The sequence below is a fragment of the Protopterus annectens genome, chromosome 1.part1 (genome assembly GCF_019279795.1).
Source record: "Protopterus annectens isolate FY-2018-M chromosome 1.part1, PAN1.0, whole genome shotgun sequence".
Taxonomy (NCBI): Eukaryota; Metazoa; Chordata; order Ceratodontiformes; family Protopteridae; genus Protopterus; species Protopterus annectens.
The window spans coordinates 1,120,635,701-1,120,651,542 of record NC_056726.1 but is presented as its reverse complement, the minus strand read 5'-3'; the positions used below and the strand labels follow the sequence as shown (position 1 = coordinate 1,120,651,542).

The window sequence follows — 15,842 nt, the reverse complement described above, 5'->3', positions numbered from 1 at the left end:
CACTTTTATTGATATATACCCTGTATGTGACTATTACTCTGCTAATGTCTCATTTATTCAGTAAAAACAATACACATTTTTAAATACTGAGAGGTAACATTATACTCCTTTCTATTATTTGCCCTGAATACTACAAGCTAGATTTGTACACACCAGCCTCACGATGCAGCCTAAGCAGCCTGCTGGTGTGGATGTCCATGTTCACAGCCCTGTCATCTGCAGCTGTACAGGAGATAGATAAACATTTATGCATACCTATCCATCGCATACACAGGCTGGACTTTGGCAGACACTAATTGATACTGATACTTACACATGTCTGGGACATTCCCTGCCCATGCATCTTGGACCCACTGGACCAAGAGCTCCCTCTTCCTATGCCTCAGGTCAGCAAAATGGTGCCGGACTTGCTCACAAGTCTGAGGGATGCCAGTGGCACTGGTTAGATCATATATGAGATGTTCCCAGGCCTCTGCTTTGTATTGGGAGCCCTGGTATTGGCCCTGCAGCAGTCTCCCCTCATGGTCTTTCACTAGGAGTCCAACCATGTCCTTGGACTCCTAAATGCCACAACGCTGCACCCAAAAGCACGATCCCTCACCAACACCAGCCATAGTGTGCTACAACTGGTTATGGGTTGTATTCCCACTTGCAAGGCTTAAACTGGTCTGATTTCTCACCCTTTGCCATCATTGGACCATTTTTTAATATGCTGAGCTAAGCTAAGCAATGGGCAAATCTGCTTAGCTAAGGTTGGCAGTGCTTACGGAGTCAGATGTTGAGCACTGCTTACCAATGCGCCAATCCACATAGCTGGGCTAGTCAGGTCTTAGCATTTATATTTACGCAATGTTTGCACCAGCTAAGCAGAGCTGACCACTAGTTAGCATTGCTCAAATTTCATTTTATAGACTATCGGGTGTAGGGGATTCATTCATCATAACTGACATATTATAATTTTATGTTTACCTTCCATGACACCCGCTATGTGCTTTCATTTACATTTATTTTTGTATGACTATACTGTATGGATAACTTGTATTTATATGGAGGTTTCACATCTTTTCTGGACTTACACCTCAATTTTGGACTTGCTACACTACCCTGATTGATAAATATTATTTACTACCTCATTTAATAAAACATCAGACTTTTAATACTGCTTTTACATGTGAAAGTGAACAGACTTCATTGGGGCTCGAATCACGAATGACTGCATACAAAGCAGAAGCTCTAAACACTATGCTGCTTCGGCTTGATAGTTTTACCTGTATAGTTCTATTTAGCGCCTTCAGATATTTAAGCTATGCTAAGCACAGCTGCGTGACATGCACACCCACTCAGCTACACTTAAACTTTACTTGAGATGATAATAAAAAAAAAAAAAAAAAGATAAAATGGATTTTAAATTTTGCTCCATTTAGGGGTGTGCACATACCACCAACCTCTTTCAACAAGACACCTGGACAAAGTCATAAGTAATGGGGAGACAAAAATCCACAAACATAGGGGTGATTTTTTCTCTTACAAACCTTGCATGTTGATAGAATAACTAGTTTTGCATTGCATGAGTTTTTTCACGTGTATGATGTCTGGCACTCAAATGTCTGTAAGTATATACTTTTACTTTGGCCTTCAATGGCCAGATATGTGGGAAAAACTCTAGACATTCTGTGAATATCTCAACACTTGTGCGGTATGTCCGCAAACAACTGTTGTTTACATTTAACAGTGCGGTAATGGCACTTTCTGAATGCAGGGGGCATGTAACATGTGCAGGCACTGCTGTGACATGCCCCTGCACTCGTTCACGGATCATGTCCATGCAGGTTATACAGCAGCGTGCCTTCATGAATATGCAAGGTGCACTTGCTGTGCTGCACGGGCACAATCCACTCCATGCAAGAATAGATGTATTATTGCATGGACCTTTCATGAATTCCGGGGATTATGTTTGTTCCCTGTCCTACACTAAAAATGTACACTGTCCAGGAAAGCTAACTCCGTCAACAAATTGTAAAAGAGAAAGCATAAAACATAATTTGTAATAAACAGCAGCTATACTATCTCACAAGAATTATTTTAGGAGAACCTACTCAAAGTTTTCTGTTGCTAGCAAAATTAAACTTCACATTTTGCAGCTGCAGACTAGTAAGTAAAACATCATGAAAATTTATTTTAACTTAGTGTGTAAACTGTGGTTTTTGTTACTTGTAGTCTGCATTTATATTTCATCCTTATTTTTTCAAAATAATTTACATCTCATTTTCAGAATTATGTGTTGTAGAATATGTCTGTTGTTAACGTCTTCCATTTTCCATTTTTTGCACAAAGTGCATACATAACAATGCCTCTGTATTTCTGAGAAGGAACAGTACTGATTATATGTTTCCTATGCAATGCTGATGAACAAAAGTGTAGAATCATATACAAGAACATGCTTGCATCAAGAAGCATACAATAATGTGATAAGTTGTTTTATTGCAGATTACTTGTTCACATTTACACTGTTGTTAACAATCATTAATAAATCTGGCACTAAAAATCATAAATGCTTATTTAGATTGGTACACGTTAATTTTAGTACCCACAAATATGTATACATTTCATTGCACAGACATGTATTTTGTATACTTACCCTGTTAGTGGTATTAAATTCCATCTCTGAGCAGTCATAACTAGAACAACTGTAGTTGCACATTCCCTGACATTCCTGCTTATTAAGAAGAAAACAATGAAAATGCCATATAATAATAACGTTTTATTCATTTTATATTCACAGGCAGCCAGAGAGCAGTATATGGAAGTATTTTATATCAAGGAGAGTACTGCGCAGGCAACATACAATTTGCATTTAATAATGATGGCTGGAGTTCCTGGAGTTATCAGATTGCTCCCATTGTTTCTTGGGATATTAATGATGCAAATGTTGTATGTCGAGAGAGCAATTGTGGAATTGCAGTTGCAGCATCAACTTACATTCAGTATGGACGTGTATCAGCTGTACTAGATATCCAATGCCATGGAAATGAAACTTCCTTGTATTACTGCCCACAGTCTGTTATTGATCCTGACAGAAGTCTGTATGCCTTGTACCCTGCTGTTCAATGCACTGGTATGTCTTTTTATGACTGGTACAATTTTATGTAAATATATATTTTATTTGTTGTAATTGGACTCATTGAATCTAAAGGTTATACACTGAACAAAGAAATGTTAAAGAAGAAATCAACTACTTATTTATTTATCCTTTGTTGATTGTGTTAGTCCCATAGGCTAGTAGCCACTTTTAAGGAGAGAGCTAAGGTGGTATTTAGCCTACTAGGGGAAATTTGGCCTGCGCATTGGGGAATTTCTCTATGGCCAGGATGGACAAAACACTGATAAATGGGATGTAGTCAGCCACGTTTTGTCCCTGACCACATGCAAGCACAACTACACCAACAGTGGATGCAAAGAGAAGTTTATGTATTTTATGTAAAATAGGTAAAACGTAGAACAGGTATTAAACACAGATCAGTCCCAACAAACACAAACTCAAGAATACACTCGTCTTAACAGAAAATAACAAACATCAGTACATGCCAATACTGCAAACATAGGCAGTGTGGAAGAATGCTCCCTTCAGTTGTCACCATGTAGCAGTATCAATCAACTGCTCACTACACATCAAGAAAACCCCCCAGGCATGGCTGGACTATCAAGAAGAATTGCTGAGAAAAGAATGATCTCCTTCCTAGGGAAGGAACCTCCTGTGGCTCAACCCAAATTTAAAGAACACCAGAGGTGCCCCAGTTCTGAACTCAATGGCAAAAAGGCCAAACCCCATCCAGACAGACAATATATGACCCCACCCCTGCCAATCTCACTTCTTCCCTCATACCCCCAGCCCCTAACTTCTCCTCTACACCCCCGCAGCTATTAACAACTGCATGGCAGCAAACCAACACGCTACTGACATGGTCAGCTTTTGACATGGTCAAAGCTTTTGACGTGGTCAATCATGAGATACTGCTCCACACCCTAGAAACCTTACACCTTGATAATCTAGCCCTCAGCTGGTTCAAGGCTTACCTCTCTGGTAGGCAACAAGCAGTCCAATGGCAAAATAAGCTATCTCACCTGCTGCCTAATACCATAGGAGTTCCTCAGGGCTCCATACTTGGTCCCTTTCTCTTTTCCGTATTCATAAATGAACTTCACACTGTTATCCCTAAAGCCACCTGTATCCAATATGCAGATGACTCCACCCTGATTTGCTCTGATGTCTCTCTCGCTGATCTACAAGCAGTAACCCAACACTGCTTTGCTACAGTAGAAAAATGGCTCGCAGAACGGAAACCCATCCTAAATCCAAAAAAAAACAAATTACTAGTATTTTTTCCCACCTCAGTTCCTCCACCAGTTCAACTTTCTCCACAATCTAATAACAGTACCTTCTTCGTTCAATCTAATAATGGTACCATTATTGAGCCTGATACCAACACTAAACTATCAGGGGTCACTATTGATAATAAGCTTAGATCTGATATGCATATCAGTCAAACCATAAAGACAGTAAATAAGAAACTTGGATCCTTGTATAGAAATAAAAACTTCCTAACCCCCAATGCCAAACTAACTATTGCACGTACGCATCTCCTCTCCACCTTATTGTATGCCTCTCCTGTCCTTTCCTTCCTCAACAAAAAGGAGATTAATCTACTCTCTGTTGCCTATAATCACATTGCCAGATTTGTAACAAGTGCACCCCATAGAACTCATCATTGTCTTAACCTAAGGAAACTCGACTGGCTAGAACTACCCAATCTTCTTAAACTGAACCAACTCACTGAAGCGTTTAAAATAATCAAACAACCTGACAAAACCCCTTCGCTGGGGGAACTTCTGATTCCCTACTCCAGTCTTAGCTGTTTCGCTCCTCAAACAGATTTTTGGTCCAAACCATCAAATCTAACAACTCGGGCGGTGATGCTCTTTTTGCCAATTCTATAGGAAAGGTTTGGAACTCCCTCCCTAACAACCTTAGACTTTCTACCTCCCTTTGTCAATTTAAAAATAATCTTAAACAATTTTTTAAGTCTCATTGGCTTTGCCCATGTATTAATCCAGACTAGTCCTCTTTGACACATACTATACCCACTCCCCTGTACCTACTAGGCGCTACTCTTGTTTTTCCAAGTTTCAAATAATTATCAATCAATGTCCTTTGTATGCTATCTCCTCTGGTTTCTACAGTAATCAAGTTCCTCATTGCCTGACTGTATTCTATAATGGCTAGGATCCTGCAACTAGTTATAGTAACATTATTGCATATTGAGTTGTAATTAAATCACACTGTTGGCAAATGTATCTAAACCAAAACAAAGTATTATTCCTGTGATTGTGTATTTATCTGTTTGTAAATTAATGTGTGTACTTTTTTTCTCTGTGGAGCTTTTCTCCCCGGGCCTCCGCTGAAAATGGACATGCATCCAATCGGACTATCCTGGTCAACAAATGTAAAATAAAATAAAAATAAAATAAATAAATACTGCTGTACTCCCCCTTACTAGTTTATGATCAGACTCTAAGATGTCTGCATGCAAACTTCCTTTAGAGTTTTCTTTATGCCAGCTATCAGTCTTCATGTGGAAACCATACAGTTAAGACTTATTCTTTTATTGTTACATTTTCTTTTTTATTTGGTGCACTTCAAGTGCAAAAGCTATATCACTCCATCCAAATAATATGTTAACACTCACTCAGCTTCACCTGAGATAAATACTCCATGACTCCCATGGGCCTGCAGACGCAGCTGAATATGTCCACAATTTGCTTCATGGTTTCTTTATCAACATGATACCTGTCCATTATGTCACTGTCATGGAGGTCATGAAATTACAACATTGGTGTGATTACCCTGGGGGCTGTTCAGTGAATGGCCACACTAACTGCCAGTTGCAGCAACCAAAACAATAGCCTGTTTTCAGATACAGAATCTCTATAGAGGTGGCAACCCATTTTTCACCATTTTACAGTGATTGAACACAGTAATTTGTCCGTATACAAAGCTAAGGTGTGCACAGCATTGCCACATGACACTTAACATTCAAGAATGCCTCCACCACATATTTTGCCTTATTAACATGCAGCATGGCTCATTATGTAGTCATCAGTATAAAGCATGGGCAGCCCTTGTTTTCAGGCTGGCTACATCACGTGGCTGTGTTTCTTGAACTTCACACACTCTTTACATGAAACATCTTCTCTCAAACTCCTTTAGTATGGCATGACCAGAATTTATGAATATGGCACACAGTGTTGCTAATTTTCCAAGGCTATGGTAAAAGTTTAAATGGAAACATTCAGGTACCTTTGCTGTTATTGCATAATTGGTTTTTGTGTGTTTCTACATCTTTATTATATTACATTTCTAAACAAGATGCACATTTTCTTTCCAAAAATGAGACATGTTTCTTAGGTTCATAGGTTCATATGTAGGTACTAGGCTATCGGCCCAAGGGCCTACATAAGCCTAGCCAACAAGGTTCCCTGGTTTACGCCACCCAAGAAAGTTGTTTTCCTGTGCCACTGTTGAGCAGAGACACAGAAGTGATCCCCGGGGTGTATTTCCTATTTCACATCCACTCATCAAGATTTTTCTTGAAGAGTGCTAATGAAGAATTTTGCTTGACATAGATGGGTAGCCTGTTCCAGAGTATGGGAAGTCTCTGGGGCAGGAATCTATCCCTCCAGCATGCCCTGTTTATTGTGGTGACAAAGTTTAGGTCCCTAGAGCATGTAACTCGGAGGGATTGGGATTTCTTTAGGTGTAGCATGTCCAACAGCTCTGGGTTTGACATAGCTTTATATGTTACACAGAGATCACCTCGGAACAGGCGATATGCTATGGAGTAAAGCTGGAGTTTGAGGCGGTCAGTGTAGGGTATTTGTTTGAGGCCGGTAATCCTCTTTGTGAGGTAGTTCTGTGGCCTTTCCAGCTGCTGCAGATGTCTTGTGAGGTACATTCCAAAAGGGGCGTTGTACTCTATAATGGGTCTAGTGAGTGTTGAATAGAGGGGAACAATTACCTCTTTTTTCCTGGATGAGAACCCTTTTATGATGAGGTGTGCCATGTAGAAGGACTTCCTGACTACTGCGGTGATGTGACTATCAAAGCAGAGACTACTGTCCACCTGGGTCCCAAGGTCTCTTATCACGCATTCGCTGTTAAGTAGATTGCTGCCTATGTGGTAGTTCATGGGTACAGAGTTTTTACCAAAGGGGATGACACTGCACTTTTTGGCATTGAGCTTGAGGCCATGGCTCTGACACCAGGCATCTGTCTCAGTGAGGCCCTTCTGCAGGATGTCCACATGATTTGGGGACTTGACTATGGCTCCTAGTTTGTAGTCATCTGCGAATTTCATTAGCCATAGGCCTTCTGTGTTAGCCTGTACTTCAGAGAAGTAGATACCAAACAGGTAACAGGCAGTTTCTGCTTGAAAAGTTTCAGATTATCAGTTTTCCTTATGTTTTGAGAAATGCTAAGTTGGGCCACTTCTCTAAAACAATTCCACTGTTATTTAGCTTAACTGGATGCCTTAACAGCTTTAATCCTTCCATATTCTATAGAAAATATAGTTGCCTTTTTGCAAATAACTTCTGAAAAAGGTGAGCAGTAATTCAGGTGATGCACTTTACTTTTTAGTGTATTTGACAGTATTTAGCCCCTTACTGATATTGGTAGTCAGGTACCGCTCCTTAGGGAAACACACTGAGGATTTCTACTGTTACAAAGGTTTATGAACCAAAGTATCTTGTTTTCAGTGGTTTAAACCAGGAATGTGTTTAGAAAGATATCATGATTATCGTGAGCAGCCTATGTTCAGGTTTAGGGAGCAGTACATTATCATTATGTCTTATTTTACTACTATTGTAAGATTTGATATCTTACATTCAACTTTTAGTTATGCTTGTTTATATTCTGTTATACATCATGAAGGAATAAGTCTGATGTAATGTTTTCCATATTGCCACTTCTGTTCAATGGAGGACAGGATTTAGATCAGTGATATTAAGTTTATGTGTACCTTTCTGCCTTTGTAGTACATTAAAGAACATCACAGCCTTTTTAGTTGTGTTTATGGCTAAGATATTGATAACCATCCAGTTCCATAACAATTTAAAGTCTACTAGTAGTAATGTGGGTAGAGTCATTGTGGTTTTCCTGATTTTCTTAAAGCAATATCACCACATATAGAAGCAGCTAGTTTCTTTTGTTAGCTCTCATAATATTCATAAAGGATATGCACACCTCCAGACTAGAAGCCCAACATAATGCATCATAGCTACTTGAGGTACAACTAACACTTAACTGCAATCCAGGTTGTAGCCTGCTATAGATCCCCCCACCATGTCTCAAGACTCCCACTCCACATTCCTAAACACACTGGAAAATATTAGGATACAAACCAATACCCTTATAGTGGGAAACTTTAACTACCCCTCCATTAAATGGGAAAATTACTCATTACTCAGAAGTGGCTGGTGACCCAGGTAGATAGTAATCTCTCCTTTGACAATCATATTGCCAAATTAGTTAGGAAATCCTTCTATGTAGCCCATCTAATTACTAAAGGGTTCTCATCTGGAAATAAAGAGGTTATAGTGCCCCTCTACTCGTGACTCATCAGACCCATCATAAAGTACAATGCCACATTTGGGATGTACCTCACAAGACACTTACAACAGCTGGAAAGACCACAAAGTACCTCACCAAGAGGATTACTGGCCTCAAACTTATGTCTTATGCAGCCCGACTGGAAAAACTCTGGCTGTACTCAGTGGCATATCGCTTACTCATAGGTGATCTCTGTCTGACTTACAAAGCCATGTCCAACTCAGAATTGATGGACATGCTCCACCTAAAGAAATCCAAGTCACTGTGAGCTACTCGCTCTAGTGAGCTAAACCTAGCCACAACAATAAATAGAACATGCTGAAGGGATAGATTCCTGTCACAGAGACTCCCCATGCTTTGGAACAAAATTCCTAACTACATTAGGCAGAGCCCCTCACTAACAGTCTTCAAGGGAAACCTTAATGAGTGGATTGGTAACAGAAAATACACCCCTGGGATCACATCATTGGCACTTCTTGACAGAGGCTCAGTTAATAAATCAATGGGGTGGCGAAAGCTGACACACTCTGGCTAGGCTTATAAATGCCTTCGGGCAGCTAGCCTAGCACCTACCTATGAACCTATGAACCTATGTCCCAACACATTTGCTCAATGATTTCTGGAATTCATTAATTCCGGTGCCCTGGACTAACTCATTCTTACCCCCACCATGGGTAGAAACATCCTTGACCTGGTCATTACTAACATGGGTGACTGTTGCTCTACACCAGTAATCAACTCCTCCTTGGTCAGATCTGATCACAAGCTAATCACCATGGATATCCACATCCCACCTTCACCACCCCCCTAAGGAAATCACCGTAGAAAACTTCTCCAAAGCCAATTTTGGGCTTCTAAAACAGAGGTGGCTAACTTCCTGACACTCATGTAAATGTAAAATAGGTTCATGACTGCTGAATCATACAACAATGCACTGTATGAGCACATACACAAGTGCATTGAACAGGCCATACCAAACAGAACCAAGAAGCTCTCCTCCAAAAAAAGAAAGTCAACCTGGTAGTCCCCCACCATAAACAAACTCTACAACAGAAGTAAAAAACTGTTGCAGAAAAGGGTGAATTCCCAAGACTGGAAAAACTCCCTTGTTAGCCTCAGCAAAAAACTGAGATCCCTCATCAAATCATTTAAAGCTAGCTATGAAAACAAAATTGCTGCAGATTCTAAAGACAACAACAAGGCATTCTATAGTTATGTCAGGAATCTACATGGCAATACTCAGATCTGCTCTGAGCTACAGCACAATGGCAATACATATGCATAACCAACTGATATTGCCAACATATTGGCTGACAGGTTTAGTGCAAATTTTACCCCCTTTTCACCCCCTATAGGGCCTATCACAATACCTGTTGAGTGCCAAGTCCCTATTATCAAAGCTACACAGGTAAAATATGCACTGCCCAAAGCCAAGAATACAGCTTCCATGGGACCTGATAATATCCCTGGTTGTGTTCTACATGAATTACAAAGTGAACTGGCACCACACCTGAGTACCCTGTTCAATCACAGCCTAATTTCAGTCTTTGTTCCTACCGAATGGCGCACTGCTACGGTCATCCTACTCCATGAAGGGGGAGCGACTACAGACCCTGGAAACTACCACCCCATTAGTCTGACGAGTCTGATATGTAAGGCTATGGAGCGCATCATCATGAACCTTATAAATAAGGACATAGGGAATCTCTAAACTCAGGACCCCACACAGTTTGGATTTGTGAAAGATAGATCATGCGTGCTTTACTGATAGACATCTTTGAGTCTGTCACCAGAGCTGTGGATGAAGGCACGGTAATTCACACAGCCTACCTAGATCTTGCCAAGGCCTTCAACACCATCCCTCACTCAGGAATCATATATAGACTCACTAAACTAGGCATAAACCCCTATGTCATAAGATGGGTTGCCAGCTGGCTCACTGATAGAACCCACACTGTGAAAGTAGCAGATTCCAAATCCTACTACCGACCAGTTACAAGTGGAGTCCCACAGGAATCAGTCGTAGGTCCTTTCCTGTTTGGCATCTACTTTTCTGAAGTTCAAGCCGATACAAAGGGACTCTGGCTGACCAAGTTCACAGATGATTGCAAACTGGGAGCCATTATTGTTTCTCCAACTGATGTAGACATTCTACAAAAAGGCCTCACTAACACCAATGACTGGTGCCAGAACCACGGCCTTAAACTCAATGCCAAAAAGTGCATTGTCATTCCTTTTGGGAAAAATCCGGTGCCCATGCACTACCACATAGGTGGTAGTCCACTAAACACCAAAGGTGTGATAAGAGACCTGGGGACACAAGTTGACAGCAACTTCTCCTTTGATAACCACATTGCCACTGTAGTCATAAAGTCCTTCTTTGTGACACATCTCATTACAAAAGGTTTCTCATCCAGGAAGAAAGTGGCCATAATCCCTCTCTACTCATCCCTCATTAGACCTATTATAGAATACCACACCCCATTTGGTATGTACCTCACTAGACACCTATAACAACTGGAAAGGTCACAAAAATACCTCACTGAGAGGATCTTAGGCCTTAGACACATGCCCTATATGGACAGACTCAAAAAAACTCCAGCTATACTCTGTCTCTTATCACTTACTTAGAGGCAATCTCTGCTTGACCTACAAAGCCATGTCTGACCCAGAGCTGCTAGATATGCTACACTTAAAGAAATCCCATTCCCTCCATGCCACATGCTTCAAGGACCTAAACCTCATTACCACAATAAACAGAACATGCTTGAAGGACAGATTCCTAACCCAGAGACTTCCAATACTCTAGAACAGACTTCCCATTAACGTCAAGCTGAGCACTTCACTGGCCCTCTTTAAGAGAAATCCTGATGAGTGGATGGGCAATAGGAAGTTCACCCCGGGGATCAGTTCAGTGGCCTTGCTTGACAGGGGCACTGGGAACAAACTTTCGGTGGCATGATGCCAGGGAATCTTCTTGGGCTAGGCTTATATAGGCTCCAGGGCCATTAGCTGAGTACACACCTATGAACCTATGAAACTATGAACCTATGATCGATCATTAATAAATAATGTAAATAGAAGTACACAGATTTCATTCCTGTGGGACTCCTTTAATGAGGATCATACTCATATTCCATAATCCTAAATGTTTTCTGTCGGTAAAACCAGTAGTGTAGAAAAGGTGGTAACCAGCATATACAGGTATAATATCAATTAAAAAAAAATGATTTTACTTTTTTTCAAAAAAAAAAAAAGAATATATATATATATATAGATATATATATATATATATATATATATAGATATAGATATACACACACACACACACACAGACACACACACACATATATATATATATATATATATATATATATATATATATGTATGTATATGGGTCTACGACTATTGAGCGAAAGTGCTTTTTACCGAAAAAGCACTTTTGCTAAAGTCCCTCCAAAAAGTAAAAAAACAAAAAAAAATACAACTAATGTTTACATAGGGTGGCAAGTCCCCCTGCACCCCAGCCCCCCACAAACCCCTACTTTTATATTCTCACTCCGAAATCGCACTACAGTAGGGATAAGGGAATATTCCCTTATCCCCACTGTACTACAATCTCAGCAACAGTCATTCCCCCATGATTTCCCTTACTTTTCAGCATACTTCCGTGAAAGTGCTTTTTCAGTGAACAGCACTTTCGCGAAAGTGTTCCTGGCATCTCAAGACTATAAAGCTGAAAGCCCAAAAAACTGACATCCACACCCGGGAAATTCAAAATCGTAGTTATTCACATACACACACAACAACACAAACAAGTACACATACATCTATCTAATGACACTACAGCAAACAAAACAACACACACAAATACAACATAACAAGCAAACACACCTACCATACCTATAAGCATGCACCCCCCACACCCCGCTACTTATATATAACTCTGAGGTCGCACTAAACACAAAAACACATAAAATTCAAAACTACACACACTCATACACACTAAAATCCCTACCCAATACCCTTACAAGAACACCACTTACCTGAATCCCCAGCTAAATCCACAAACTGCACCACACATCATGAATGCGACAACAAAATGGCATATTCGACATTTCCGCATTCGATATTATGCAGTTTTGCGTAACTGCACTTTTGACTTTATAGTCTCGAAATACTAAAATTCGATATTTTAGCATTTTGAGATTATAAAGTGAAACTATAAATATATATATATATATATATATATATATATATATATATATGTACTTTTTTATGCTATATAGATATATGCACAATTTCTACGGTAAAAATGCCATCCTGTATACTTTCCACCCAAGCCTTCTAACCGGGTGGCTAGTTGGATAGGGCAAAGTTAAAAGGGCACTTAGTGTTCTTTATCTTTGGTGCCCATAATGAAAATAATCTTTAAATTATAGTGTGACATTACTTGTTTTAGATTGTCAGAATTACTACATATTTTCTATAAAGAGAGAGACATAGGCCTACAAAACCAGAGTCGCTTTTCATAAAGACACTTCAGTTCTGGATGTTATGTTGTACTAAGGAATAATTGCCATGGGTTATTTTGAGAAATAAGCCATTGTGAAGAACTTTGCAAACAATAGCTAGTACAACTGAAGGTTTGGATTCAGTTACCAGAACAATACCTGGTAAGTATGATCAAAAATTAAACAAGAAAGAAGACTTCAAGACATGCCTAGAAGGCACTGAATAGTATGTCCAGAAGAGGGATGGGACTGAGATAACATTGGCATGAAATAGACTGAATATGAGGACTGTGATTAAAAAAAAAAAGAAGAAAGACTGCTTTCTTGAGGTTGTCCTGCCTCTGAGGCACAAGCACAGAAAATCGCTGACTGTTTTCTTCAAATAAAATGGTAAGATCTCAATTATGTGATTTAAAGCATATGAGTAAAATATGCTAAGACCATAATCATCATGGTCAACATACTAAAAGCAGTGTAGTAGAAATGGTAGTCACTGATATAAAAGGGCTTTCTGTGCTACTTCCATGAAAGTGGATATTCCAAAATGAATCCAATGATGTCTCAAAGTCTTCTTTCCTGTTTAATGTTTTTGGTGCAGATACTGTTCTGGTAACTAAATCCCTACTTTCAGTTGTAGTAGCTATTGTTTGCAAAGCTCTTCAGAGTTCCTTATTTGTAGCAATCTTGTAATTTAGGCAGTTATGATGTAGGATTACCATTCTCAAAAGTAACACAACACACATCAAACTGCCCATTTCACAACAGCACATGATGCTTTCAGTTCAGGTGGTACAAATTTGGTCACACAATTTGTTCTCATGCAGGTAATGAAAGGCATGGTGAAGACATTTGGCACAACAACAATTCCAGCTGCACCTACCAGTACTGTAAGTTAATTCAAGAAAAGTCCAAGGATTATCAAAATGTGCAGGGTTTATTTTACGGTAAAAAAGACAGTTGTGCAGCTTTTTTGCATAAACAAGCAGGTACATCAAAATAACTTTCTGAACAGAAGGAAACACATACTGGGCACTTTTTACCAGAAGTTCCAGAGTCTCCACAACCCAGAACACTCCTATAATCCTTTTTGACTTGGCATGAAGCAAATATAAAAGTTTTGGTCACTCGACAGAAAATAAGTTTTGGCTAAATTGCAGGGTGTATTTGAAGTAGTTGAAACCTAAATGATGTAAGTTACAAGATTGTTGACTGATGAGAGAATGTCAGAAGAGACTTTCTGAAACCTTGGAATAAAGTGCAGACCTATTATGTAACTGGTGGATAATGAAATCAGTTTTAGCATGCAGTACAGTTTGATGATATACTTTATAAGTTACTGAAAGACTGGAAGACATAATTTCTATTAAGACTTAGTTTCTCTTAAGAAACAATGAAGTGTTTCCAAGTCTATCTATCAAAAGAAATTAGTGCCATATAGAGACTATTTCAGGAAAAAAAAGGTAAACTGAAAGCCTTACCAGAGACGTGGATAAAGGCTATGCAAGAGAAGTACAAACAAATGGGATAAAAGAGAAGACTCATAGTGTTAGTCCCAAAGTCTGATGGAAAGATCAGTTTTTGTAATAATATTAGGAATCTGAACAACATTTCAAAATGCGACAATTACCCTATTTCAGTTTGATATCCTTCCTTTTGGGCTACATGGCTGCCCTGGGATCTTTCAAAGACTAACAGAAAGAGCCTAAATGTCTAATGGCAAATAGTCTGCCACCAAACTTGACAATATCATAATACATTCTTAGGGATGGTGCTACCATCTATCTCAGGTTTAGGCTTCATTAGGACTGTATGAGGCTATGCAGAGTGTTGTATAGGCTGGGTTAGGACTCTATGAGGCTAGGCTGGTGTATAGGCTGTATTAGGACTCTATGAGGTTAGGCAGGGTGGTGTATAGCCTGTTTTAGGACTCTATGAGGCTAGGCAAGATGGTGTATAGGATGTGTTTGGACTGTATGAGGCTAGGCAGGATGATGTAGAGGCTGTGTTAGGACTCTTATGAGGCTAGGCAGGATGGTGTATAGAGTGTGATAGGACTGTATGAGGCTAGGCAGGATGTTGTATAGGCTGTGTTAGGACTCTAGGAGGCTTGGCTGGTGTATAAGCTGTATTAGGACTCTATGAGATTAGGCAGGGTGGTGTACAGCCTGTATTAGGACTCTATGAGGCTAGGTAGGATGGTGTATAGGGTGTGTTAGGACTATATGAGGCTAGGCAGAATGTTGTATAGGCTGTGTTAGGACTCTATGAGGCCAGGCAGGATGTTGTATAAGCTGTGTTAGGACTCTATGAGGCTAGGCAGGATGGTGTATAGGGTGTGTTAGGACTATATGAGGCCAGGCAGGATGTTGTATAAGCTGTGTTAGGACTCTAAGAGGCCAGGCAGGATGTTGGATAAGCTGTGTTAGGACTCTAAGAGGCCAGGCAGGATGTTGGATAAGCTGTGTTAGGACTCTATGAGGCCAGGCAGGATGTTGTATAAGCTGTGTTAGGACTCTATGAGGCTAGGCTGGATGTTGTATAAGCTGTGTTAGGACTCTATGAGGCCAGGCAGGATGTTGTATAAGCTGTGTTAGGACTCTATGAGGCTAGTCAGGATGTTATTCAGTGCTACCAGGAACAAGTTAGGCTTGACAGAGTTAAAA

At 39.9% G+C, this 15,842-nt stretch overlaps 1 protein-coding gene across 1 annotated transcript in view; it reads left to right on the top strand.

Annotated features, from left to right (window-relative positions):
* LOC122815622 (deleted in malignant brain tumors 1 protein-like) overlaps positions 1–15,842 on the top strand; it is a 569,610-nt gene that overhangs the window by 281,685 nt on the left and 272,083 nt on the right. Inside the window, exon 7 of the mRNA XM_044088283.1 lies at positions 2,783–3,115. Within this exon, the coding sequence (XP_043944218.1) occupies positions 2,783–3,115 (333 nt within the window). The remainder of the gene's footprint in view (positions 1–2,782; positions 3,116–15,842) is intronic.